Here is a 24862-nt window from a genome sequence, read left to right as displayed (position 1 = left end):
ATTGTTTCTTTTTAAAAAGTGGGAAAAGGAAAGAAAAATTAAACCAAGCCTGTAGAGGCAAGATGCATAGGGAATCTTAACGTTGTGCTTTGTGTGTGTTCTCTGCTGCATGTTAACTGTCGGGCGGGGCTGTGATATGAAATATTGCTTCTTACTTAACGTTTCACACGGTAATCTCTGCACTGCATGTTTGCTTCTCTCCTGACCTTCTCTTTGCAGTTGTAACTGCTTCTCTTCACCCGTGATCCAAAACAAGTGCCCGTTCGTACAGAGAAATTAAAGGAAGCTGTCAGCATAGAGTTAATATAGTTAAAGCATCCTTGACTCTGCTACCAACCCCTTAAATAATTAAAACTGTACGCTTGAAGAGTCAGATTTGCATTTCTTTACCAAGTTTATTTGGCACACTTTGTTACACTCAATTAAATGAGAATGTTCTGTTTCATTTTCTTTGCTTCGGGTTGATCCCTTTGCCTTTTGATTCTTATGCCCTAGTGTAATTTCACAGTGCTTAGGTCTCTAAAACTATACATATATTAATGCATATGTGCATCTATAGACACTCATTAAAAGGCTTACTGTTTGTACTGAATAGGATTTTGCCCAGGGCATTCCAAGTAACCTCAGGTGTGACTGTGACTGCAGATAATTCATTGTGGTAAAGAAGGAGCTTGACAAAGTATTTTAACGTCCAATGTTTTTTTTTTAAAGCTCTGTTATTTTGACGTCACCTTCCCTCCCCACAATTTGGTTTGAGAATCTCTTAGCAGAGACAGGAAGATACAGGTGTTAAATGGCTCTGGGAAGAATACTAAGTATTGGTACAATCTAATATGTCTCTCCACATCTCAGCTGGCAGAGCACGTGCCGTGCTCTTTGTAAATTAGCTCATTGCTTGACTTGTGCATGTTTAAGAGGGAATAAATTAGTTATTCATTTCCTAATGAGTAGTGGGATCAATTGGAGCATGATGAGAGACAAAATAACATAATTTTGCTTCCCCAGTTGGGGTTCAATATCCCTAAACTTCAGCCTTAATCACTCTCTGTTTCCTGCATTATTTCCGTCTCTGCGTGTAAGCTATCCTTTTTAATTTTCGTACCAGGTAAGTAAGACTTTTTGAGTTTGCCCAGGTGGGTGACGCTGTCACTTGGTGCCCCAAAGCGTCCCTCGTTACAAGGGCCCCTTCTGCTTTTGCATCGGTTTGTCTGGGCGCGTTCACGCATAGCGATCGATATGTATGTGCGATGACAATTACGAGGGTTCTAATATATTTAACTGTTATGGGATCTGTTATGTCTACTTTAGGGTCGACCCCATCCCATATGACACTCCAAAACCAGCGGGCCACACGCGGTTTGTCTGCATCTCAGACACACACTCCAGAACAGATGGTATCCAGATGCCTTATGGGGACATCCTTCTCCACACAGGCGATTTCACCGAGCTGGGACTGCCCTCAGAGGTTAAGAAGTTTAATGACTGGTTAGGTAAGGAATGATTGCGTTCTGGCGCCCCCAATTAACCTTTCCCGTCCGAGTGTCACTCACCGCGTCCTAATTGAATTAGAGCACTTGGAAGCCAGCTCAGCCATTTCTCGTATGATATGCCGTGGTGTCTAGCTTTAATCCAATTCTGTTAATTAAAGATGAATTTTTAGATATTTAATTTTACTGTGCATCCTTTCAGAGCCTGGCCTCGGCGGCTCTGGGGCAAAGGGATGGAAAGCTTTGAAACCGATCTCATCTGCTCATTCTGTTTTAATGAGGGCATTCATTGGCACACAGGAGACCTAGAATCATATTTTTAATTCATTGGCTCTGCAATCTTTCCCAGATATTATGAGCAAAGATGTTCAAATGACCTACTAGCAGGAGAACATTTCTAAGGAGTGAAGGAGCGTGGAGAAGTCCCATGAAGGGAAGGTCCTAGCACAGTGGCGCTTGAGAGCAGCTTTCCTTCCAGAGAGAACCAGAAGGTTCTCTAAAGTCCCTGAAGATATAAAATGTCCTGCTGTAAAACTCTAAAACCTTGGAATGTGAAACCACTCTATGCACTGTGAAAAGTGTGATGGTTCCTGTAGAGGCCCCCACAGGTCAGGGTTATTGGAAGCTTCTTGACTCCTGGGTCAGGCATTGCCAAATATTAACATTACAAGGCAATCATGGGGTTATTCATAGCTAGCTTAGATGACAGATTTTTAAAAGAATTCTTTTAGGTGACAGAAAGAATTGCAAGGGTTCTGAGATTTTAGAATCTCCAAAGACACTAAAGAATTATATAGTATTAAGCAAAAATCACTCTGGAAAATCAATGTCACAAACAATATGTCAACCAGCAAAAATTATGCAAAAAATTAGGCAGACACTTTAAAGCAAGGTTTGAGAAATTGTTTAAGAATTGATCAAATGTATGTGTTAATGAAAAATAATATTGATTAAAACAGTTAAAGGATTAAAAAAATTAATAAGCATACTTAATAACCTAACTATTTTGAGTTTTCCTGTGCTCTTGCACATCAATCCGCATTTTTATATAGCTGACATCAGAGTACATATCTGTTCTTTTACTTTTTGTTATTTTAATTTAACAGTATCTGTAAGGTTTTAAATGATTTTGCCTAATTTTCATATTTATACTTTTTAATAGCAACATGGCGTGTGTATTGTTCTATGCTTTTATTTACTAAAACATCCTTTAAAATGAACATTTAAATCGATAACAGTTTTTCCTCTGATAGCTAGCACTGAAATGTACACTTTTGTTTGTATATGTCTTTTTGCTTCCATTGACTTGTTTCTTAGGGTAAAACATGGTGTAGGTTAAATTACTAAGTCAAGGATATGAAATCCTTTGTGGTTCTTGCTGTCTGTTGGCATCTAGCTGTGTACTTCATTAACAGTGAATGAGTAGACCAGTTTTACCATGGTCTTGGCCGAGTTGGATATTGGAGCTTTCTATTTTGTGCTGATTTTGTAGGTATTCAGGCATCTCATTTAAAAAGCAAGATACCATGAATATCATTCAGCATAATCTCATTTTTACAGATGACTCAGAGGTGCAGAGAAGTTCTGTGACTTTCTCAGTCTCCTTGTGGCAGAAGCTGGGTCCGTAATCCACATCTTTTTATTTCTCTTTTGCCTCTGTAAAATTTGCTTTCAAGTACTATTATCTCTTCATTTGAGCCACTTTTATTTATGAGCTATTCACAGGCAAAATTATTTTGGGTTGAATTTTGACAGTTTTAAGCTGTTCTGTGACAACTGAATCTCAACATGGAAATGATCTAGCTGCATTGACAACACTGATTTGTAAAGAAGGAATAACACTGTGGGAAGTGTTCATAGAAATACAAGATTAGATAGATCCTGGTTGTAATCTTGTTTAGCCACTGACCTTGGGCAACTGAGTTAACCTCTCTTTTCCCCTTGGTTTCCCCGTGCAGAACTAAGGATTAATACTACCTGTCTTTCTGGATTGTTGTGCAGATTAATCAGTAAATGATTGCTGCTAGTAAGTTTTTGTGGGCCATTAATAACTGAATGGGGAATGTGGTGAATGGACCATCAACAGATATTTAAAGGGTAAAAACAAGAAGAGGTCAGAGGAATTATTTAGTAGGTTACAAGTAAACATTGAGAGATTTTATAAGGGAAAGTACTTCATAAATGGAAATGTGCCGTAACTAAGAAAATAAAATGATAGGGAAATAAGATGCCGAGGTCCAGGTGCCTGGCCAGTTCCTTCCCTTCCCATTTCCTCTCTGATCTGAGGCAGGAGGAAGAGGTCTTGCTGGGGGTGCAGAATGTAAGGCCAAAGGAAGGGAGCCCGCTGGGACATGGATAGAGGAGTTCGGATCCCTTAGGGAAGGCCCAGAATAGTTCAGTTACCCCAGCAACCTCATGGTGCTCTGAGGTGAAAGATGGTATGTGACTACACTCTACCCATTGGCTCAGTTGGGAATCTCTTACCTGAAAAATGTACTTCCAGCAACAGCTGCCAAGAGGCCTAGTAGCGTGGAATCAAGGATAGGATCAATCTAGGGCTTATGCCATACTAGGGTATCCAACTCTCAACCATCATGAGTCCTCAGATTCTGCAGGTACTGAGTCCAATGAACCTCCAGCTGATTTCTGTCTTTCTACTCTAGTCTAGACTACTCTAATTATTAGAAGCAACCTTACCATCCATCCCCTAAGCTCCTTCACTCTCCCAACATGTCAGGCACTCCTCTATCCCTGCAATATCCCTCTAAGGTTGCTAATGTTATCCCAATTTTATAATGAGGAACCTGAAGCTCAGTTGGGTTACCTTACCCAAGATCATTTAGCAGGTAGATAGCTCAGAGAGGCTAAAAAAATCCACCAAAGTGCACTGGACTAGTAAATCTAGGGTTGTCTTGTCCTACAGTGTGAGCCCTTTTCCTTGACCTGTCTGTGATATTATGAGTGGGCTTATAGCAGCTGGGAAGCTTGTAGGTTTTAGGCTTGAACTAAAATGTGGTAGCTTCCGGCAGCTTCATATGGAAGTTGAGTAGCTGTTTGACCGTGTGCTGTTATTTGAAAGATGTATTAAAGCCCCGCCTGTCTGGAATCTCACCCTGACCTACCAGCTGCAGGGCCTGAGATTCCCATCACGAGTTCCCTGTTGGTTCAGAGATGATGGGTCCTGGTTAATACGGACATATGTCACCTGGCAGGTGTAGCACATAAAGTTATTAATACAAAGTAATTTATGAGATAAGCTAGCACACACAGAGCCCTAAGAAGACAGAACTCAAACTAGATGCAGTCAGAGGAGAAAAAGGTAGTGTAGCCTGTAATGATCAGGAACAGCTGGGAAGAGCCAGCTTTAAGTTCCACACCTTTGATAAATTGCTTAATATGCTGAACCTTGATTTCCTCATTTGTATATGCTTTGTGATAAGGCTTGTATCATTTTTAACATAGCCCTTGGCCTATGGACGACTTTAAACAAATCCTGTGAAGGGAGACAACAGAGCCAGTGCATTAGAATCCAAAAGGTAGAAACTAGAAGATTCAAGGCACTGTGAATTTAAAGAGAGATTTAGAGTGTAATAGAGGAACCAAAAATTATAGAATAGAGACGGAAAAGAAGCCTCCCTCTGAACAATTACACTACTGGACAGAATGTTAGGACTGTAAGGCTTGGAGGTCCCACTTCCAAATTCAGTAGAAGGGGAAATTGAGGCAAGGGAGATTAAATAAATTCCCTCTGAAATCTTGGCTTTGGGCAGGGGAGTGAATTCGACATCTGTCTCTCCCATCCTGTGGGAGCCACCAGAATCCCTGTTTTTCACCCCTCCCCAGTGTGGCTGATCATACCTCGCAGTCCTCCGTCTCACAGTCGGAGCTGTGAGGAGCTGTTTGCAAGGAAGGGAACCAGTCCAGGGCCAGAGGGATACACAGCTTCATATGGCTAGGGACTGCAGAGCTGTGGGAAAGAGGCACGGATAAATCTTCCCCAAAGAAATACTTTTTAAAGTGATGGTTAAACCCTATAGCCCATTAATGTGTGAGCTCAGATATCTTAGAGGCATGTCATGAACAGTCTTTGGTGAGCTGAACTGGGATTCTGGCCACTCAGCCATTATAGTATTTTCTTTTTTATCTTGGCAAAAATACATCCAAGTTACAGACTGGGCTTATAAATAAGTTTGTCAACTATAGATTACCTGACAGTTAAAGCATGATTGTTTTTATTGTTTTTTAGTAAATTCTGAACGTCAGTGCTTTCTGACACCATTGATGTGCCTGAAGGTGCATTTCGTGAGGTGTTGGGCCTCATGTGTTCTTCCTTCCCTTTGCCTCTGTGGTCTCCCTGAGCCTCTTTGATATTCTTTCCTACTCACCCGTCTTTGTCCTGTCTTTATCCCTGCTGTCCTCTCCAGAATACTTTAGGTAGTCGTCTTCAATATTGCTTACCTGCCTGTGGGTGCTGCACAAATGAGCCTTAGGAAATCTTATCATTTCATTGCACACCCACCTTCTTAATTTCACTTTCGTTTGCCCGTAAATTCTTTCCATTCCCCGTAAATTTTTTCCATTCCCCAAATGCACTGGTCCTTTCACGCTCTCTCCCTTTGCAGACCCTGTTCCCACTTCCTGGAATGACCCTCCCTTTAGGAGAACTCGTTCATCCTTTATGCCTGAAGGTCGCTCAGAGCTGGTGGCTTCCCTCAGCCCACTGGTCAGGCGAGTGCACAGCGAGCGCCTCTTGTGGTCCTTATGTGATTATTTACTTGTCTGTCTCCCGCCAGGCAACAGCGTGGGCCTGACGAGTGTTCTTTGTCCCCCCAGTTCTGAGTAAAGGGCCTGGAACATAGGAGTGCGCACAAATGGTTGTCGAATCTCTGAGTGAATGAATGAACATAAAGGTACAAAAATTTTTTCCTGCCTTGCCTTTTGGCTCAAACATTAAAATTATGCAGCTCTTACCGTAGGTAGAATTTTGTCCTCCTTTCCCTTCTCTACCTTTCCTTTCTCTTCCCTTTGTTTCCTTTTCTTTTCCCCCTCAAAGTATTTATAAGAGCCAGTTGGCTATTGTTAGTGATTTCTATATACTGTGCAGGAATACTTACAAAGGATTTGTTGTTGTTGTTTTGGCTCCAATATCATAATTAGAAAGGGTTCTTGGGTAGCCTCTTCTTTCATCCGGAAATTTATGTATAACAATCCAGTCAGTCAAACTCCCTTTTAACGTAGCAGCGCCAATGCCGTGAACTTTTAATTATGGCTTTCTTTGGACTCGGTTGTCATTAAATAGCTCTGAGCTTCCGTTTCTCCAGGCCTAAAAGAAAGAAAGAAAATACTCCCAAGGCAAATCTCAAGAAAGGGATTATTCATATTTGTAGGAGCATTGTGTTAGGCACGGTGATAACGGAGTGTGACTGTAACAGACGTCCCTGATCCTAGACATACAGAGCAACGTTGTCCCTTCCACAATAACCATATTGGGAGACCGTGTTCCTTTCCAGTGATCGTACTGCTGGCCGAAAGTTTTGGAGCTGGTCTTTGGGAGAAGCTTTCGCAGCCTGAGCTATTTATTCTACTCTTATAATACATGTTCATTCCTGATGACTTAGCAAATAGAGACAAGTGAAAAAAGAGAACAGAATTACCCATGGTGAGAGATAACCACTGTTAACATTTAGTGTGGCTCTTTATAGAATGTTTTGTATTGATACACATATGCATGCACACGACATACATTTTACCAAAGAGACCTTACGGTAGTACCATTTCATAGTCTGTTCTTCATCTTAATAATATATCAATAATATGGCTACATCAATAAGTTGTTAGACTTCTCCCCCCAGAGAATATTTTCAGTATAAATAAGATACATATACATTATAAAAATTTTAGTATTTGACATGTGCAAAGTAGAAAATATGCATTCATCTATAATCCTGTTTTCAGAGTAATTTACTATTTGCTGTACAGCATTTGAGAAATTTTTCTATTTTCTATTTCTATCTCGAATATCCTTAATAGCAGCAATCTTAACGCTTTAAAGGCTTTTTGCTTAATTACTATTTTTTAATTTATTTTTATTTTAAAAAAAAATTTACTAAAATTATTTTTCCAAACAACTTTCTTTTTTTTTTAAAAAAAAGAACTTTAAATTTTATTTTTCCATTGCAGTTTACACTGAGTATTATTTTGTATTAGTTTCAGGTGTACAGCAGAATGGTTAAGCAGTCATATGCTTTACAAAGTGTTCCCTCTGATATTTCCAATGCCCACCTGGCACCATACATAGTTATTAAATATCATTGGCTATATTCCCTATGCTATACTTTACATCCTTTGACTGTTTTGTAACTGCCAATTTTAGTTTTTAATCCTTTCACCTCTTTCAACCAGTCCCCTAACCCTTCCCCTCTGGCAATGACTGTTTTTTAAATGAATAGAGCTATGCATATTATCCTGTAACTTTAGAAAATTTCACACATCATGCTCTGTGTCACTGCAGCATTCTGATGTATGGATGCACTCGGATTTATTTAGCTGTCCCTATTACTGGAGACCTGAGGTGTTTTCATTCCTTTGTTATGATCTGCACTGGTGTGATGAACATCCTTCTTGCTCTCACATCTTTAATTATAGTTGTAGGATATCCTCCTAGAATTAGAATTATTGCCCCAAATGATACATACATCTTAAAAAGTTTTATTGTGTATTGTCACATTTTCCTCTATAAAGATTTTCTATAATAGCCTCAGCAGTATTTAAGAGTTTGTGGCATATATTTTTGAATTTTCTCAGTGGCAGAAAACCTTCACCCTGTGAGGGTTTTTTAAAAATGACTCCAGACTCTTTTTCTAATTGTGAAAGCTTACATATTCTTTGTGAAAATGTAGATAATTGTACAGAAAAGGAATTTAGGATCACCAGTATATCCCCCAAGTCACAGATACTATTAATGATGAGTGTGCTTCCTATTGTCGTGTGTGAATGCACACGTGTCTCCGGCGTTTACAGGTAGGGAATGGTCAGTAAAGGGTACCTGCTGCTCAATTACATTATCCAAGCATGCCGGTGCCATGACTCCTCCTTCCTGCCCTGTAGGCAGGTTTTTCTTACCCTCTGGGAGGGCCGAACTTCACGGAGAGTGGCTTTGGAGTAGTTTGTGCCCCAGTGACCCAGTCTGCCTGTGGCACAGAGAAAAGGGCGAGCCTCATGGCCCAGCTTGACCACCAGAAAAGTGGCACCATCTCCTTTCCAAGCATCCCAAACCCAACACACATAGATGTGTTTTTAGATTCTAATTAACTTTTAAACCATACCAGAGGGGCCAGGCCTCCACTCTCCCTATTCCTGTTTCAATCCCCTGCGGTCTCCCTTTTGCCCCGATCTTTAGCCTGACTCCCTTCTCTCTCCGTGTCACCATCCCTCCTCTGGAAGTCATCTCTGCACACCAGCTCCTGCCTCACAAACTCGAGCATGCCAGGCTTTGGTCAGATTGCAGCTGACTTTTTAAGCTCTCACACCTCATGCTTTCCAGGCGTGGGTTGCACATTTAAAGCTACTGGGTTTTGCAGTGGTACAAAAGTATTAGGGACTGGATCTTGTGACGTGGGCAAAAGGAGGTAGATGATCTCGAATAAAACACATGAGGTAACCTAAGGGCAACTGCCTGTAGGTGCCCAGCAGTTCCCAGAAAAATGTTGCAGAAGTGATTTGAGCAGGGGAGCCTTGCTGGAATGTTTATAGTGATCCATCTTTATGACTACTTAATAGTCATTCTAATAAAGAGGCAAAGGTGTGAGGCTTTAAGAAGGGTGAACAAGATGACTTCCTGTGACTTACAGAGAACGTACCAGAGAGGTCCTTACAGCCTGTGATTCCCTGACTCTCCTTGTCTGGAGTCTGATGTCAAAGGAGTTTCTTAATCATTAGCTTGCTCACAAGAACCATATCTGACATGCTATACTTTCCAGTTTGTGATTCATAATTTTATTTTCCCGATTACTACCCTCAAGTATAATTTATTTAAAAACTTCTCTCTCTATTTCAAGCAATTACTTAGAGTGGGTTTTTTCTCTTAGTTTGAGATTCTAGAATTTCAAAAAGTATCTATGAGTTGCCTATATATCCTATCATGTAGATGCAAATGTCCTGTTTCATTGTCTGTCGTTATATCAGTATTTGCTTAATCCAAATAACAGATTCATCAACAATAAAGATAAATAAAACAACAACAACAAATATCAGATTCATGCATATTATCCACTTGTCTTTCTTTACACTGAAGACTCTTTCATCCTAAAGTGAATTACTTCATGGTCTAATTCATAGATAAGTGCTTCTTTCCAATAAGGACAGAATTAACTTTAAAGTGTAGTTCAGTTTTGATATAGAATTAAATACAGTACTTGAAAACAGAAGAATCTAAATACAGAATAGTTGAATATGCTCAAAAAGTAAGACTAGATTTTGTTTCATTAGAAAGGACCTTTGGTGACCTGGGGACATGATGACTAGGTCATTTGTGATCTGTGGGAACCTAATCCTCTTTGTTATGGCCAGCCATTTTCTTAAATTACATTAATTATAATGCCTCTAATTTATATGACATCTTTCCTCCAAAGGACTCAAAGTACTTCTGAGTATATTAGATCATTAATGCTCATAATGGTGCAGGGAAGTCGATATGGGCAGACAGTATTGTCCCTGTCTTGCTGATGGATGGATGGGGATCCGGAAAGGTGGAAGGGCAGACTGGGGTCACACTGTGGACAAGAGCTTAAGCCTCTGGATGTTGTCTCTACTCTTCCAAATCCCAGTTCTAAAGCTTCCTGCTTTCTCTTTTGCTGAAATATCCCCATCTCCTAAAGAGAAACAGGCATGGGCAAGACACATAGAACCTTACTTCATCAGCTTAGCAGAGGAAGCCAGGTAAACACTTTCCTGGAAAGGGTGAATCTTTTTGAATTTTACTATATGACAATTTTGTCACTATTAAAAATAAATAAATGAAAGAAAAGGAGCACCTTGGAAATAAAAAAGTCTCCAAGTTTTCTAAACCCACTGGCCCAAGAGGGAAAATCGAAGCCCCCAAAATACATAATCCTACCTCCTGGAGCAGGGTCTTCATCCTGAAAAGGTTATTGCATATGATCTCAGTCTTCATCAGTCTTCTTCCACAGACAGTGTGGGGGGACCAAGAGAGCGGCATCGCTGCACGTAGCAAGCAGCCTTGGTTGTCAATATTATCGCCCCTGTTTTCTAAGTTAGACAACTTGAATTAGAGAGTTTCAATGTCTTAGCCAATTCTGCACAGATTTGTTAGTGGAGGGCCCAGCAGCAGGAGCTTTGTCTTCTGCCCGGGTGTGTGCGTTCTATGTTCATTCAGCATGGCAAAACCTGGGAGATCACTCTCATTCTTTGAGGTGTGATTTATGGAATGGAGTACTGGCTTAATCTGAGTCTCAGTCTCTCTCTCTACACACACACACACACACACACACGCACACATGCATCTGACTGGAGTCTAGTTATTTTTCCATAGATAGTAGAAGGTACACAGATACCTCAAAACCCGTATGTCTCAAGCCGAATTGACATCTTCTCTAAATACTGCTCCTTCTCCTCAGTCCCATTCTAATTCACACGATCGTTAACCCGAACATTTCTTCCTTTGGCCTCTGCTCAGAGGCCACCTCCTTGGTGAGATCTTACGTTTTCCACTTCCGTGTCGTCTTCCGTATCGTTGGTCCTCCTGCGCCGAACGCCCGCCCGGGAGGGGGGACTGGCCCTGTATCCTTTATCCAGACAACAGTGCCCGGCTCGCAGGAGCTGCTCGGAACGTGCTCGAGGGATGGATAGATGCGTGAAAGCAAGCTCCGTGGGGTGAGGGGCGGGTCTCTCCGTGGATGAGGGGCGGGTCTCTCCGTGAGAACGGGATGGGTCTCTCCGTGAGAACAGGGGATGGGTCTCTCCGTGGGATGAGGGGCGGGTCTCTCCGTGGATGAGGGGCGGGTCTCTCCGTGGATGAGGGGCGGGTCTCTCCGTGAGAACAGGGGATGGGTCTCTCCGTGGGGTGAGGGGCGGGTCTCTCTCCGTGGGATGAGGGGCGGGTCTCTCCGTGGGATGAGGGGCGGGTCTCTCCGTGGATGAGGGGCGGGTCTCTCCGTGAGAACAGGGGATGGGTCTCTCCGTGGGGTGAGGGGCGGGTCTCTCCGTGGGGTGAGGGGCGGGTCTCTCCGTGGGATGAGGGGCGGGTCTCTCCGTGGGATGAGGGGCGGGTCTCTCCGTGGGATGAGGGGCGGGTCTCTCCGTGGGATGAGGGGCGGGTCTCTCCGTGGGGTGAGGGGCGGGTCTCTCCGTGGGATGAGGGGCGGGTCTCTCCGTGAGGTGAGGGGCGGGTCTCTCCGTGGGATGAGGGGCGGGTCTCTCCGTGGGATGAGGGGCGGGTCTCTCCGTGGGGTGAGGGGCGGGTCTCTCTCCGTGGGATGAGGGGCGGGTCTCTCCGTGGGATGAGGGGCGGGTCTCTCCGTGGGATGAGGGGCGGGTCTCTCCGTGGGGTGAGGGGCGGGTCTCTCCGTGGGATGAGGGGCGGGTCTCTCCGTGGGGTGAGGGGCGGGTCTCTCCGTGGGGTGAGGGGCGGGTCTCTCCGTGGGGTGAGGGGCGGGTCTCTCTCCGTGGGGTGAGGGGCGGGTCTCTCCGTGGGGTGAGGGGCGGGTCTCTCCGTGGGGTGAGGGGCGGGTCTCTCCGTGGGGTGAGGGGTCGGTCTCTCCGTGGGGTGAGGGGCGGGTCTCTCCGTGGGATGAGGGCGGGTCTCTCCGTGGGGTGAGGGGCGGGTCTCTCTCCGTGGGATGAGGGGCGGGTCTCTCCGTGGGATGAGGGGCGGGTCTCTCCGTGGGGTGAGGGGCGGGTCTCTCCGTGGGGTGAGGGGCGGGTCTCTCCGTGGGGTGAGGGGCGGGTCTCTCTCCGTGGGGTGAGGGGCGGGTCTCTCCGTGGGATGAGGGGCGGGTCTCTCTCCGTGGGGTGAGGGGCGGGTCTCTCCGTGGGGTGAGGGGCGGGTCTCTCCGTGGGGTGAGGGGCGGGTCTCTCCGTGGGGTGAGGGGTCGGTCTCTCTGTGGGGTGAGGGGCGGGTCTCTCCGTGGGGTGAGGGGCGGGTCTCTCCGTGGGATGAGGGCGGGTCTCTCCGTGGGGTGAGGGGCGGGTCTCTCTCCGTGAGAACAGGGGATGGGTCTCTCCGTGAGATGAGGGGCGGGTCTCTCCGTGGGATGAGGGGCGGGTCTCTCCGTGGGGTGAGGGGCGGGTCTCTCCGTGGGGTGAGGGGCGGGTCTCTCCGTGGGATGAAGGACGGGTCTCTCCATGAGAACAGGGGATGGGTCTCTGTGTCTTTGATGAGGTGCCAAGCGCCGTGCTGTGTGTGTACAAAGCCCTCAGTACATTTTTGCTGAATAGGGACTCTGCTCCTGTTGGTCCCACCACCTGCCTGCCAGTCTTTCTTTCTTCTGTGACTCTCGCTCCTTCTTTAAGGCTTAATTCAAAGGTCACCTGTTAGGGAACTGGCCCTGCCTCCCTTACGGGCCTTCATCTCTTTGTCTCCTCCACACTGAGTCCATATGACTAGCACTCATTAGCTTTAGGGCTTCTGGTCTTCTCCTTCGAGTGTGAGTCTCCCGAGATGACACTCCCAGTGGAGTCTTCAGCCGATAGGGACTCTTCAATAAATGTTTGGTTTTCTTCACTTCCTGCGTGTACTTCCATCAACAAAATGTGTTTACTTCCCTGACCTTCAGCCACTGCTCTCCAACAAGGAGAAACAGTCACACGCAGAGCTGTGAGGGTGAAGCTTGAGGAGCAGCCTCAGGAGACGTCAAGTGCCGTGTAAATGTTAGAGGTGATCGTTTCATTGCTAACATCACACCCTTCATTGTCTTATGTCGTAGACCTCCGAATGCACGTCCAGACCCCGCCACGGGTTTCTGGCCGAGGACGGTCGTTCTTACCGGCAAGCAGCCCTTGGTCTGGCTCTTAGCTTGCCGGTGCTGCGCAGATCACTGCCATGCGCCCTCCCACTCCTCCCAGCCTGCCTGCCTGGTGTTTCCTGGAGTTCTTTCCCCAGCGGTCCCCTGGGGTTTTGAATGTCATTTTCCTGGCCCTTCAAGCTGCATGGAGGGTCAGTTCTACTCCAGTCTGTGGCTCGACTCACTAATTCTTGATGCTCCCCCTTTCCCCCCACCTTTTGACTGATAAATTTTCATTATTGGTTTTGCGTGATAGTCTTCAGGGTTCCACTCTGCCTGACCCCTGTGGTCACTTAGTGATTACATGCGCCAGCCGAGGTAATTTATTCACTTTGTTTTGATGTGAACACGTCCCATGGGTCTTGTAACTGCTGTAATCACTTGACCCTAGTGACTGTTAAATGCTTTAAACACAGTTATTTTTAATTTATAATTGTTTTCATTAAAAATCCCTTATAGTAACTTAACTGACCTTGCTGTCAACGTGGCATTATGTGCAGGGGGAAGAAATGAAAATATTATGATGCAAATAATATAGTGCTCATCGGAGATACCCAGCAAATCATTAGCTCACCCTCACGCGCTCCCTCGGAGTAGTGCAAGGAGATGAAAGACAAGGGGACACAATTGCAGCACTGTCTGCGGAGTGCGGCAGGGCCGCTGCTGTGCGGGGCAGGCGCGGCCCCGGCAGCGGGGAGCCGAGTGGAGCCCAAGGTGAAGAACCGGGAGGGCCGTTCGTGCTAAGCAGCGCTTCGCACTTCAGTGGACAGTCCACTTGGTTAACCCTTTTTCAGTTAACATTTTATATTTATTTTAAATCTAGTTTCAAGTTTAAGAGAAGTTGCAAGAATAATACAATGAACTATCATATACCCTGCACCCAGATTCCCCAGTTGTTAAAGTTTTGTTGTATTTACTTTACGCTTCACTCTCTCTCTCTCTAGGTCTATCTATTTATTTTTTATTTTTTCTGAAGCATTCAAGAGTAAGCTATGGCGTCTTGCCCCTTTACCCTCAGTATTTCAATGTGTCTTTTCTAAGAACATGGATATTCATTTATATTAACCCATTAAAATTTTCAAAATCAAATACAAATGGATACAATTCTATTATTTAATCTACAGACATTTTTTTCAGTTGTCCTAATAATGTCCTTTATAGCATTTTTTTTTTCCTATTCAGAATCCACCATGCATTGCAATCAGTTTTAAAAATCAAACCAAGTCAAATTAAAATAAAATACAGTTTCTCATTTTCTTACCCTTAAGTAAGAGCGAGGGGTTACAATGGAAACTTGATCCTGTAAAATTAGTATACCCGTGTATTAAGTGACAAGACGTCCTGGGCCTTTTGCAAACGTATTAATCTCTTTCAATCCTCAAACAAACACACAAAGAAGATATTCTTGAGCTGCAGCTATGGATGCTGCACCTACCGTAGCCCAGGTCACAGAGCTCGAATCTTGGGACCCAGGATGCTAGAGACTGGGGGCAGTGGGTAATCAAAGGATGTCCCGTTTCTTTCATTTCTAATTTTTACATTGTCCTGGTAAGGACCAGAAAATTATTTACCTTAGAATGTTCCCTAATTGATTTTTTTTTTTTCTCCAAGAGATACTGCCGGATATCTTAACTAATTTTAAAAATGAGTAAAATCATCAATGAATGTCAAATAAACTAGGTTTCTCTGATGGACGGCTGCTCCACTGCAGGCCAGAAAGTGCTGAGTCATGAACTGAAAAGAGCCTCGGTAACCTGCTTGGTGGTACTGGAAACTTGTGCACTCAGACCCTCTGTGTGTTTCTGGCCCAGATGAGTTAGGCCTTGTGGCAACTTGAAGGCACATTCCAGAGCTGTGGACTGAAGGGCTTCTGGCTTCTACATAGATAGTTGGTTAGTAGGCATTCATAATTTAGCCTAAAAGGGGGGTTCATTGCAAAACTCACAGATAGATCCCTATGTTTGGTTTTGGTTTTGTTTATTTTTGGCTTTTTTTTTCCTTCTTGGGGAAGGAAATTGGAGTAAGTTTTGCATTTTTATTTTAAAAATATGCAAATATGGAAAAATAGTTTTTCCAATGTGTTATTTCTGATCAGGGCAGCTGCTCACCCATGAGGTGCTTTTGTACAGAGTCTAAAGAGGTGTCCCCTGGACCTGGCGGTACATACTTCGTTGAATGGCATGTAGCTCCCACTCACCCTTTGCACCCTATACAGCAACCTTTAATTAGTCTTCTATTTTGATTTGTCCCCAAATTAACACTCCTTTTGTATTGCTTTTTGTTTTACTTCTTATTGCATGTCTTTGGTTACTGATCTTATTCTAGCATTTGCTTCTATTTGTCACCTTGTGACCTTTTGATATTGTGATACATGCTATTTTTATGTATAGTATTTGGAAGTGGGTTATTTAGAGCATTTGATTGTAGCATTTGTAACAGTCCATAGAACACAACTGAGTGTGTGTGTGTGTGTGTGTGTGTAAAGTTTTAATCAAAGTGTCTCTTTCTGATTTTGAGAAGTAGAGCTTTTTACCATGTTCCAGAAAAAAATAACATTGGGGAAAAAATGACTTTTAGTTTTGATTACACTGCCTGTATTTCCCAGCTCTTTTCACATCTGGAATTTGTTTTAAACCCTACTTGGTACATCCAAAATGAATAATTAAGCAGCTGACTATAACATGCATTATTGATCTGCTAGATTTAGATATTACTGCAGCAAGTTTTGTGCACATTATGAAACTGAAATAAACTTTTCCCCCAGTGTTTCTTAACTTGTGTTCAAATTTCAGGAGCAGGAAAGAAACAGCACATTTCCCCCCCATCTAATTTCAGGGTAAAGTGGTACAACTCAGCTGTGTTGTCTCCCTTCTCCCTATCATTTGGGTAAATTTCACTTATCCTCTAGTTTGTATTCTTCTCCTTTGTCTGAAAATAAGGTTGAGACGTAAACTTTATTTTCATTTCGAGGAGACTAGACTGGCTTGTGAGGATAGATATCTGACTATAAAATAAACAGATTTGTGTATTCGATTTGTGCTTTGATTTCTCTGTAAAATACTGAGGACAAGGTTGTGTAGTTCTTTACTCATTGACTCAATTATTTCATATTACACAATCGTTGGTGAGTCAGTACCCATGGTGTATCAAAGCTTTATGCATTTATCACTTGAATTTGGAGTTGATAACCACACAAGAACATACAGAAATAGTCTTAGTGGTGGTGATGGTGGTGATAGTGGTCATGCTAGGACTGGTGCTCCTAGTAGGAATGCTAGTTTAGTTAGCTGCAATTTGAGTTTCCTGGGGATTTGGGAAACCACATTGATATTTCCATATTCTTCATTTCATGAATTCTTTTTCATAAAAAGCCTGGATTCAGAAAGCAAGGTAACCACAAAGCCTAAAAATGACATGTATGAGTTGACAAATTGTATATTTTCACACTTGTATATTTAGCACTGTGAAAGGGAGGAAATTTAGGATTCTCCTGTGAAAACAGGAAGAAACCAAAACTACACTTACATCTTTTGTAGCACAGGTAGAGCTTTTGCCTCTGGGTGTCTGTTCTTGATGAGGTCTCAGGGTTACAGGTGGCGATGGGCATGACTTCCACCTTCACAGCTACAGCACATGCACATGCAGCTGCTCCCCCAGCCGAAGCCCTCTTACCCTGTGCCAGGGACTGGAAAGGGAGCAGCTAATCAAAAAGTCAGCCAGAGTAGGAAACCATAGTGTGATAACCATGTAGCTGGATACTTTTATAACCCAAAGCATATAGATGCACACTTCTTGGCCAATCTTCTGAAGTCGTGCCTAAGCCTTTTCCTCATTCATAGTGATTAGAGATCAGCAGTGTCTTTCTTGGGTAAATCACACACATAATTTATGATCTTCATCTAAAATTCACCATATTTATCACACTTCTATTTTCGTTTATGTATTGGTGAGTCAGAACCTAAAGATGTTTGAGAAACAATGGGAGTGCAGAATGTTTATTTTTATGATTCTTTCCCCCTTCCTTTTTAATGTGGTGTCGTTTACTCCCTAGGCAACAGAAAATTTATACACTCTTTTAATGTTCATATGTAGTAATTTTAAGTAATATACAATGACATTAGGTGATTATGGTAAAAAGTGCAGCTGGCATAAACTAGTTTGGAGATACATGCAAGTGGCTTGGGGCTGCAGTACATAGGAGCAGACGTGCATAGGTGTCACCAGGGACAGTTGTGACTGTCATTAGTCAGTACACTGTGGGCAGCAGTCAGCATGTGTCTCAGAGGAACCAGAGAGTGTCAGTTAATAGAGAGTCTAGAATTCCCAGAAACTGTGTGGTTTCTGGTAGCTGTTCTGTAGCTCATAATTTGCAGTACACTCCGATAATAAGATCCAAGTTTTTCTTCGTATATATGGTCTCTTTGCCTGCCTTGCACGTCTTGAAAAGTCCTAGATAGAGCTCTGTGATAGGGAACATGGCTTTGTTCACTAGACAGTGTGTACGGCTGTGTCTTTTATTTTTATTATAAATAAGCCAAATGCATCACACAGTAAGATCCCAGGGTCTAAGGTATCGGGAAGGAGCTTACGTTTTAAGAAGGGCCATGTCTCCTGGACATTAGCGAGGTAAATTTGGACACTCCCTTCCCCGTGGCAGGAGGAAGAAGGATCTGGAAACGCATCAAGGCAGTTCTTGCCGACGTCCTCCCCAGGGCTAGAGGGTTAGATATCTGAGCGCATCAGAACAAGCTCTCTCCCCTCGCCCTTGCCCCTGCCCATCGCCTAAAGTGTGCGAAAAACGCAGCAGCCGAGCAGGAGCGCGGCCCGGGTGGCCGGGCTCCCGCGTCGGTGCGGTTCCTCCCGCCCTGACCCTGCGTGGCTGAGCTTCTGAGGCGTAGCAGCTGCATCGGATGCGCAGCGTGCCCTGCTCTGCACACCCGTTTTGGAAATTTCACAAGCTCCTCGATGTTGTCGGGTTTGCAGAATCCCTTTTATCATCTGTGTGTGTCTGACTCTCCCCTTTTGGAGACGTGTGTTAGGAAAACTGCCCGGTGTTCGCAGCACTGTCTGTATACCCTGGTGTGAAATATAGATGCGCACCAATCACAATAGCTATAAAAATGAAATCTTGCACATGCCGTGCCCTGCCTTCCCAGGCAGCGGGAACAATGCTTTTGGGGTCGAAGAGAAGCTCTGTCACTGGGGAGGTGTGTCTGTTGGGGGGCTCTCAGCTCAAGAAGTAGGAAGGGGGAAGGGCTGCAAATTTTAGTATAATGCATCATGTGGAAAGAAATTTTAAACCATCATAAAGATTAGCAGGCTGTGTAATTCAATTTAAAATTGGTCGGCGTGTCCTGACTATTATAAAGCATTTCTTTTCTTTTTTGTTTTATCACCATTCCGTTATTTTAGGTCATCCACCAATATAGAATGGAGCATACAGCCAACCATACAAAGTCTCTTTCTGTGGTTCTGCCAATTGGAGAAATTGTTGGTGAATGCAAGAGATTATCTTAAAATGAGTTAAGAAAATGCTTGCTCAATTGAATGCCTCCTTGTTTGCTTTCTTACTTTTTTTTTTTTAACATAAAATGAATTTCTTCTGGGCAAGCAACCATTGAGAGTGAAATTCTTTTAAAAGCATTTGCTAGACACAGGGCTTGGTTTCCAAAACTCCAGCGTTAGCACTTATTTGCAGTATCATGGGCATTACTGTGCCATTGAAAACCGAGATCCAGTAGCTTATGTTAATGCAAGACTAGCAGACCCGCGTCTGATGGCAGTTACCCATACTGGGGGGTTAATAAACGTCCTCAGAATTACTGTCTTTATTTTCTTTATTACAAGAAAAATGGGCAGCTTCCTAAGCAGTGTCTCCTGCTTCTAGCTAAGTCTTGGTGACTTGCTAATTAACTGTTTTGGTTCCAGTATTTCATGGGCTCTGTTGAGTTTAATATTCATGTTAGGGAAAATGCTGAATCCTTTGGCCAAGGTAGTAGGAAAAAAACAAACAAATTAAATTCAGCAAACATTTATCCAAGCACCGTTTATGAACATGAGGAGCTATAGAAATAGTAATAAGAAGACTTGGATACATCAGAAGAATGTCTGGGAAATTAACACACAATATTTTTCTTTTGCTTTCTTTTCTTCTGTTTGTGAGAGATTTTAATTTTTATTCTTGTTCTGAGAGAGTTTCAGGCCAGAAGCATTTTGTTAAGAGGGATCTCCCTGGAGCATCCAGGCTCAGTGGGAAAGATGCTATGATTGATTGGCAGTGCTGCCACGTGGTGGCATGGGGAGGCAGTTGCTCACGTACCATGCGTTTGCAGGTCAGTTTAGTGTCATTCGTCTTTGGTCACATTCATGCTCTCCGACTCTGGTAGACAGAAAATTGCCATCGTGACCACATCTGCCTGATTTATTTGAATTATTCCTGGCCAATCCAGACTTTCAAGCGTCTGTATTATAAAGTTACTGAAATGACTGTGAGCTAGACTTGGTGGGATTTTTAAGTTTCCTTCCTGTTGTGGGCTGTTCCCTATCTGTTGCAGGACGTTCTTGGCATATGTTTGAGGCAAGTTGGGGCCAGTATGTGAATCAGACAGTCAAGAAGACAAGGAAACGCACACAGCTCTTTGTGTCCTGTAGAATTTGGGAAACAAGTTAACTAAATCCTAAGGTATAAAGAATTAAAGTTATTGAACCACTGTGATGGGAGTTAACTTTGGAAGCATTTTGCATTGTTAGTTAAAAAGGAGTTAATAAATCAGCTCAGTTTACCCTATTATGTCTCCGAATCTTAGACAGCTTAGTTTTCTCTCTCTTTTTTTAAAAAATATATCTTTATTGATTTCAGAGAGAGGAAGAGGGAGAGATAGAAACATCAATGATGAGAGAGTCATTGATCAGCTGCCTCCTGCACGCCCCTGACTGGGGATGGAGCCCGCAACCTGGGCATGTGCCCTGACCGGGAATCGAACCTCAATCTCCTGGATCTTAGGTCAATGCTCAACCCCTGAGCCATACAAGGGGGGGCTCAGTTTTCCCTTATTTCAAGTTCCTCTCTCCTAAATCTGACTGCTTAACACCAGGCAGGTGGTTAAAGATTCAGATTCCTAGAATCCAGCTCAGACTTATTGAATCAGGTACTCTACTGTTGGGTGCAAATCATTGGAGCTTTAATGAACTTTTCTGTGGTCCTTCTTCCAATTCACTGCCCTGTTCTTGCTTATGATGCTATCAGTTGTGAAGTTCAGGGATATATCCTGCATGCCCTCATCACCCTTAGCAAGCCTATTCTTTTTCATTGTGACCTCTGTGTACATCAGTTACCTCATCAGTAAAAGGGGATAATAGTTCTTAGTTCATAGGGTTGTTGTAAAGAGTAAGTAGGTTAATGTATAAAGTTTTTTAGGACAGTGCCCAACCAAGTGTTGTGTTGGTTCTAAGCCTCATAATTGTCATCATTGTTTAATTTTGTTTACAGGGACTCTGAGGGTCCTTGCCAGAGGCAGCAATTCACAATTCAGGATCTGTTACTAAGCTGTTGTTAGGAGAAGTAGAAGGTATACAAATAGCATTGTTTGGGAGAGACGTTATGTTGTTAATTAAGCATGTGGAAGTGTAAACAAAGTGTATTAAATCAGTAAGGAAGCTTTTGGCTGGAAGAAACAAAATCGCTTAAATACAAGGGATTTATTATCTCACATAACAAGAAGGCTGGGAGGAGTAAAGCATTTTTTAGGACCTGGAAATTCAGGGACCCAGTGATGATTTTCAGGAACCCAGTGTATTTCGAATTTCTTTTTCCTATTCTCACATGTTAACCTTGCCCCTAAGGTTGGAGTCACTGTTGAAGTTTTAAGCTTAGTATGAAGACAGGACACTGTTCAGCGGAAGGAGACCATTCCCTCCTTGTATGGTCTGTTTGCATAGGTGGTGACCATTTCCCTGAAGTCCTTCAGCAGACTGTCCCTCATGTCTCATTGGCTAGGATCGGGTGACATGCACCTCTTTAAACCAGTCACTGGCAAGGGAAATAGGATTCATCAAGATCTACTCACCTGGGTCTAGGAATAGGCACACTTTTCTTGGGCACATGGCTTCCCAAAGATGAACAAAATTAGGGGCTCTGCTGTCACAGAAAGCTGGGGAGAGATTAGAGTAGACCACCAACAAAGTCTGCTTTATGAGCCTGGTAATGAAATATCTTTGCCTTGAACTTCGGAGTAGCCTACTATTTTCCTAGAATAGAGTCCATGTGGTATGACTTATTGCAATTCAGGGGACAAGCATGGTTGCATGGCTTGTCTGGGGACTGAGACGACTTTGGGTAATGCTTTAGGATACCATACTTATTACCTGTTTACTATTTTCATTTTGAAAAATTTTGTTTTTCTCGTTTTTCTCTACAGCAGCGATCTGTAACCTTTTTCATCTCAAGGCATACCTAAACTAATTACTAAAATCTTGTCGCACACCAAATTATATAATTTTGCCTATTTGACAAAAAAAGGGTATAACTTTGAGTCATTTATATCAGAGGGCTATTGTTGTGTTGACTGTTGTCATTTTTTAATTTGACAATCTAAAGGAAAAGAGGCCAGTGCCCCTGACTAAATAGCCAGATATGGCATGTTTTAAAAATTTTTGCAGCATACCGGTTGAAAATCGCTGCTCTACAGTATTCTTTTTTTTTCTTGAATACTGTTCTAAACATCATTGGGGTGTGTGCATGCTTCCTGCCTCCTTACACTATGTTACACATGATCAGGAAAGTCTGTTTCTTGCATATCTTAACTGATTATTGCTAAAGGGCTGGACAGACTGCAAATGTTGACTGATCCCCCTCGAAGACACCTTCCTGATCGCTGTATCTCAATAGATTTTTTTCTGTTACTCTCTTTCATTGCACCTGCTAATTCCCTTCCTAGCAATGATCATAATCTGAGCTTTGTTAGTAGGTATTTACTTCTTTGTCTGTTGCTCCCAGCTGAGTATAAGCTCCCTAAGGGCAGACCCTTTTCTATTTTGTGCATTCATTATATTCCCAGCCAGCACCCAGCACACTGCCTATCTTACCCTAGGACCACAGGGAATAGTTGTTCAGTGTTGTAGAAAGACTGTGATCATTCCAGCATACCGGTTGAAAATCACTGCTCTATAGTATTGTGGGCATTGTGGGACCCCATTTCATTATCAAATCTCGTCCTGAACTTTTGAGACAGTCAGAAATCTAATGAGATTTCATGGGATCTAATAAGATTTCTTTTCCCCAAGGCTGCTGGGTTAGACAATTAAGTTATGGCCTGACTTTGCCAGAACTTTGAAATGAGCCAAAAGGGAAAGGAAACCACAAACTGGGTGAATCTGAGAATGTGGAGTTGAAAGTGAACTGCCACATGACAGAGTTAAAAGGTAAGAACAGTTTAACCCACAGCATTGAAATCTGGCCAGACCTTCCTAGTAAAGCATCAACTTCACAGGCTTTGAATGAGTTTGAATGGAAGTGGTTAGAGTTCTCAGTTGTGAATTATTATGTTAGACCCTGCAAAAATACAGACTGTGCCCCCTTTTTTCTACTAATGTATCTAATCTCCAGTTTCTAGCCAAAACACCCCAAAAGAATTCATTTGAAAAAAAATAAAAGTAGTCCTTTTCAAAAAGTTTGACCTGCATTTTCAGCACTTAAAAATCAGTGATACTGACCCAACCTCACACTTGGAGGAGAGTAACCTCAGTAAAAAATGCTGGCAGTATTTCAGGGACAGGGAGAAATGAAATACTGTGGTTGAGACGAATCTATGTATTATAAGAAGATATCATTCTAGAAAACCCTTTTTTCAGAACCTTGAGAAACCACCTACGTATTTTGATATGAAAAGGGGGCCACATTGGCTGAAAGTAAGCAAGCATAGTCCCTTAGTTATTGATGGACAAAAATAAGTAAAAATTGGGATGTTGGATTCATGGAAGATCTTTACCATTGAGTTTCATTAAAGGCACCTCAATAACAGTGTCAGAGACAGAAGGAGAGTTTGGAAGGACAGTGGTTTATCCTAAGTTATTTTGTGACTTAAGCTTGCAGTTAAGGTTACTCAAAAGATGCCATACCTGAGTCAAATGAAAGAAAATGGTCTTAAACTATAATAGTAGAAGCTTAAGAAAAGAACAGAATGAGTACCCCAACCATGAACTTGAGCAGTCCTGAGTGTTGTGAGATAAGAAATGAGTGGCCATCTGTCCTGGGGGGTATTGGATGGGACTTGCAGGTAATGGCAGATCGATGTTAGGAGTCAGGATTCATGATTGTAGGCATAGTCTTTAGAAAAGGCTCTCTCCCTTTCTTTGAATCTTAATTTCCTGACCTATAAAGAAAACCATTTCAACAGTCTTCAACTCAAAAACTCTGACCGCGTGCTTGTATGACACGGTGAAGTAGAGGACAGGGAGTTCCGCGTTGCAGCTAACTCACTGGGCGAGTTCGAGTCACATAGCCTCGCAGGATCTAGCTTTCTGTTTCACAGGAGGAATGATTTTCATTTCCAGACTTTCCTAGGTTGGAATGCCAGCAAGCCTGGAATGAGAGGATAAGATCTCGAGGGCATCCCACTGCCTCTTGATTTTTCTGTTGGAAGCAAAAGGGAAGAGCTGGCCCTGCAAGGATGTTCGCGTGGATTCTTTCATCTGGCCCATGACTGGGGGTCTGAGAAGATGCCCACACGTGAAGCTGCTTGGCCTGGCCGGGGCACTAGGCTGATTTGTAAAGAGTGGCCTCTGCAGACCCAGCTGTCAAAACAGCAGCAATCTGCCTGAGAGGCCTAGGGGTGAACTTTCAGATGAAGGGATACAGCGAAGAAGAAATACAGGCAACTTCCTCAAATAAAGAATGGCTGTTCCATCAACTCCACTATTGATGATCTCCTCTAAACTACCCAATCCTGGGAACAAGGCCGCAGAAATCCTTAAATTAGTAGTTTTAACCGTACAATAGCAGTAATTCCCTTCTTTTTTGAAATTGGAACACGTTATTTGTGTGAGGTGTATAGTTCATTCATTCACTTATTTATTCATTTGTTCAGTCCTTCAACAAAATTGAGTTTTTACTATTGCAAGCCAATATCTTTGCCTCCATCTGCCTTCCCCTCCCCCAAAGTCCTTTTATAACAGATTTTTAAAATCAGATTTAGTTCCGCAATTGCAAATGAATAGTAGACCTTATGATGGATATAATTGGTGCCATCCTGGGATAAATAAAAATAGGATTTGTAACACTTTAAGGCCATCTGGAATCCAAAATTGAGGTACTAGCTTCATATCCACATGATTCTTAACCAGGATACAATTATTTTT

The 24862-nt window shown here is 43.0% G+C and overlaps 1 protein-coding gene across 12 annotated transcripts in view; it reads left to right on the top strand.

Moving 5' to 3' along the window:
* MPPED2 (metallophosphoesterase domain containing 2) overlaps positions 1–24862 on the top strand; it is a 164317-nt gene that overhangs the window by 51522 nt on the left and 87933 nt on the right. For 8 of the 12 annotated variants that reach the window (XM_081154789.1, XM_081154794.1, XM_081154792.1 and 5 more), the window contains one exon: positions 1309–1490. The exons of the other annotated variants lie outside the window; for them this stretch is intronic. In XM_081154789.1, the coding sequence (XP_081010915.1) occupies positions 1309–1490 (182 nt within the window). The remainder of the gene's footprint in view (positions 1–1308; positions 1491–24862) is intronic. 12 annotated transcript variants of the gene reach the window in all.

Source organism: Miniopterus schreibersii (genome assembly GCF_964146895.1).
Source record: "Miniopterus schreibersii genome assembly, chromosome: 12".
In the NCBI taxonomy this organism is placed as follows: Eukaryota; Metazoa; Chordata; class Mammalia; order Chiroptera; family Miniopteridae; genus Miniopterus; species Miniopterus schreibersii.
The sequence above is the reverse complement of the archived record's forward strand: the minus strand, read 5'-3'. Positions and strand labels throughout refer to the sequence as shown.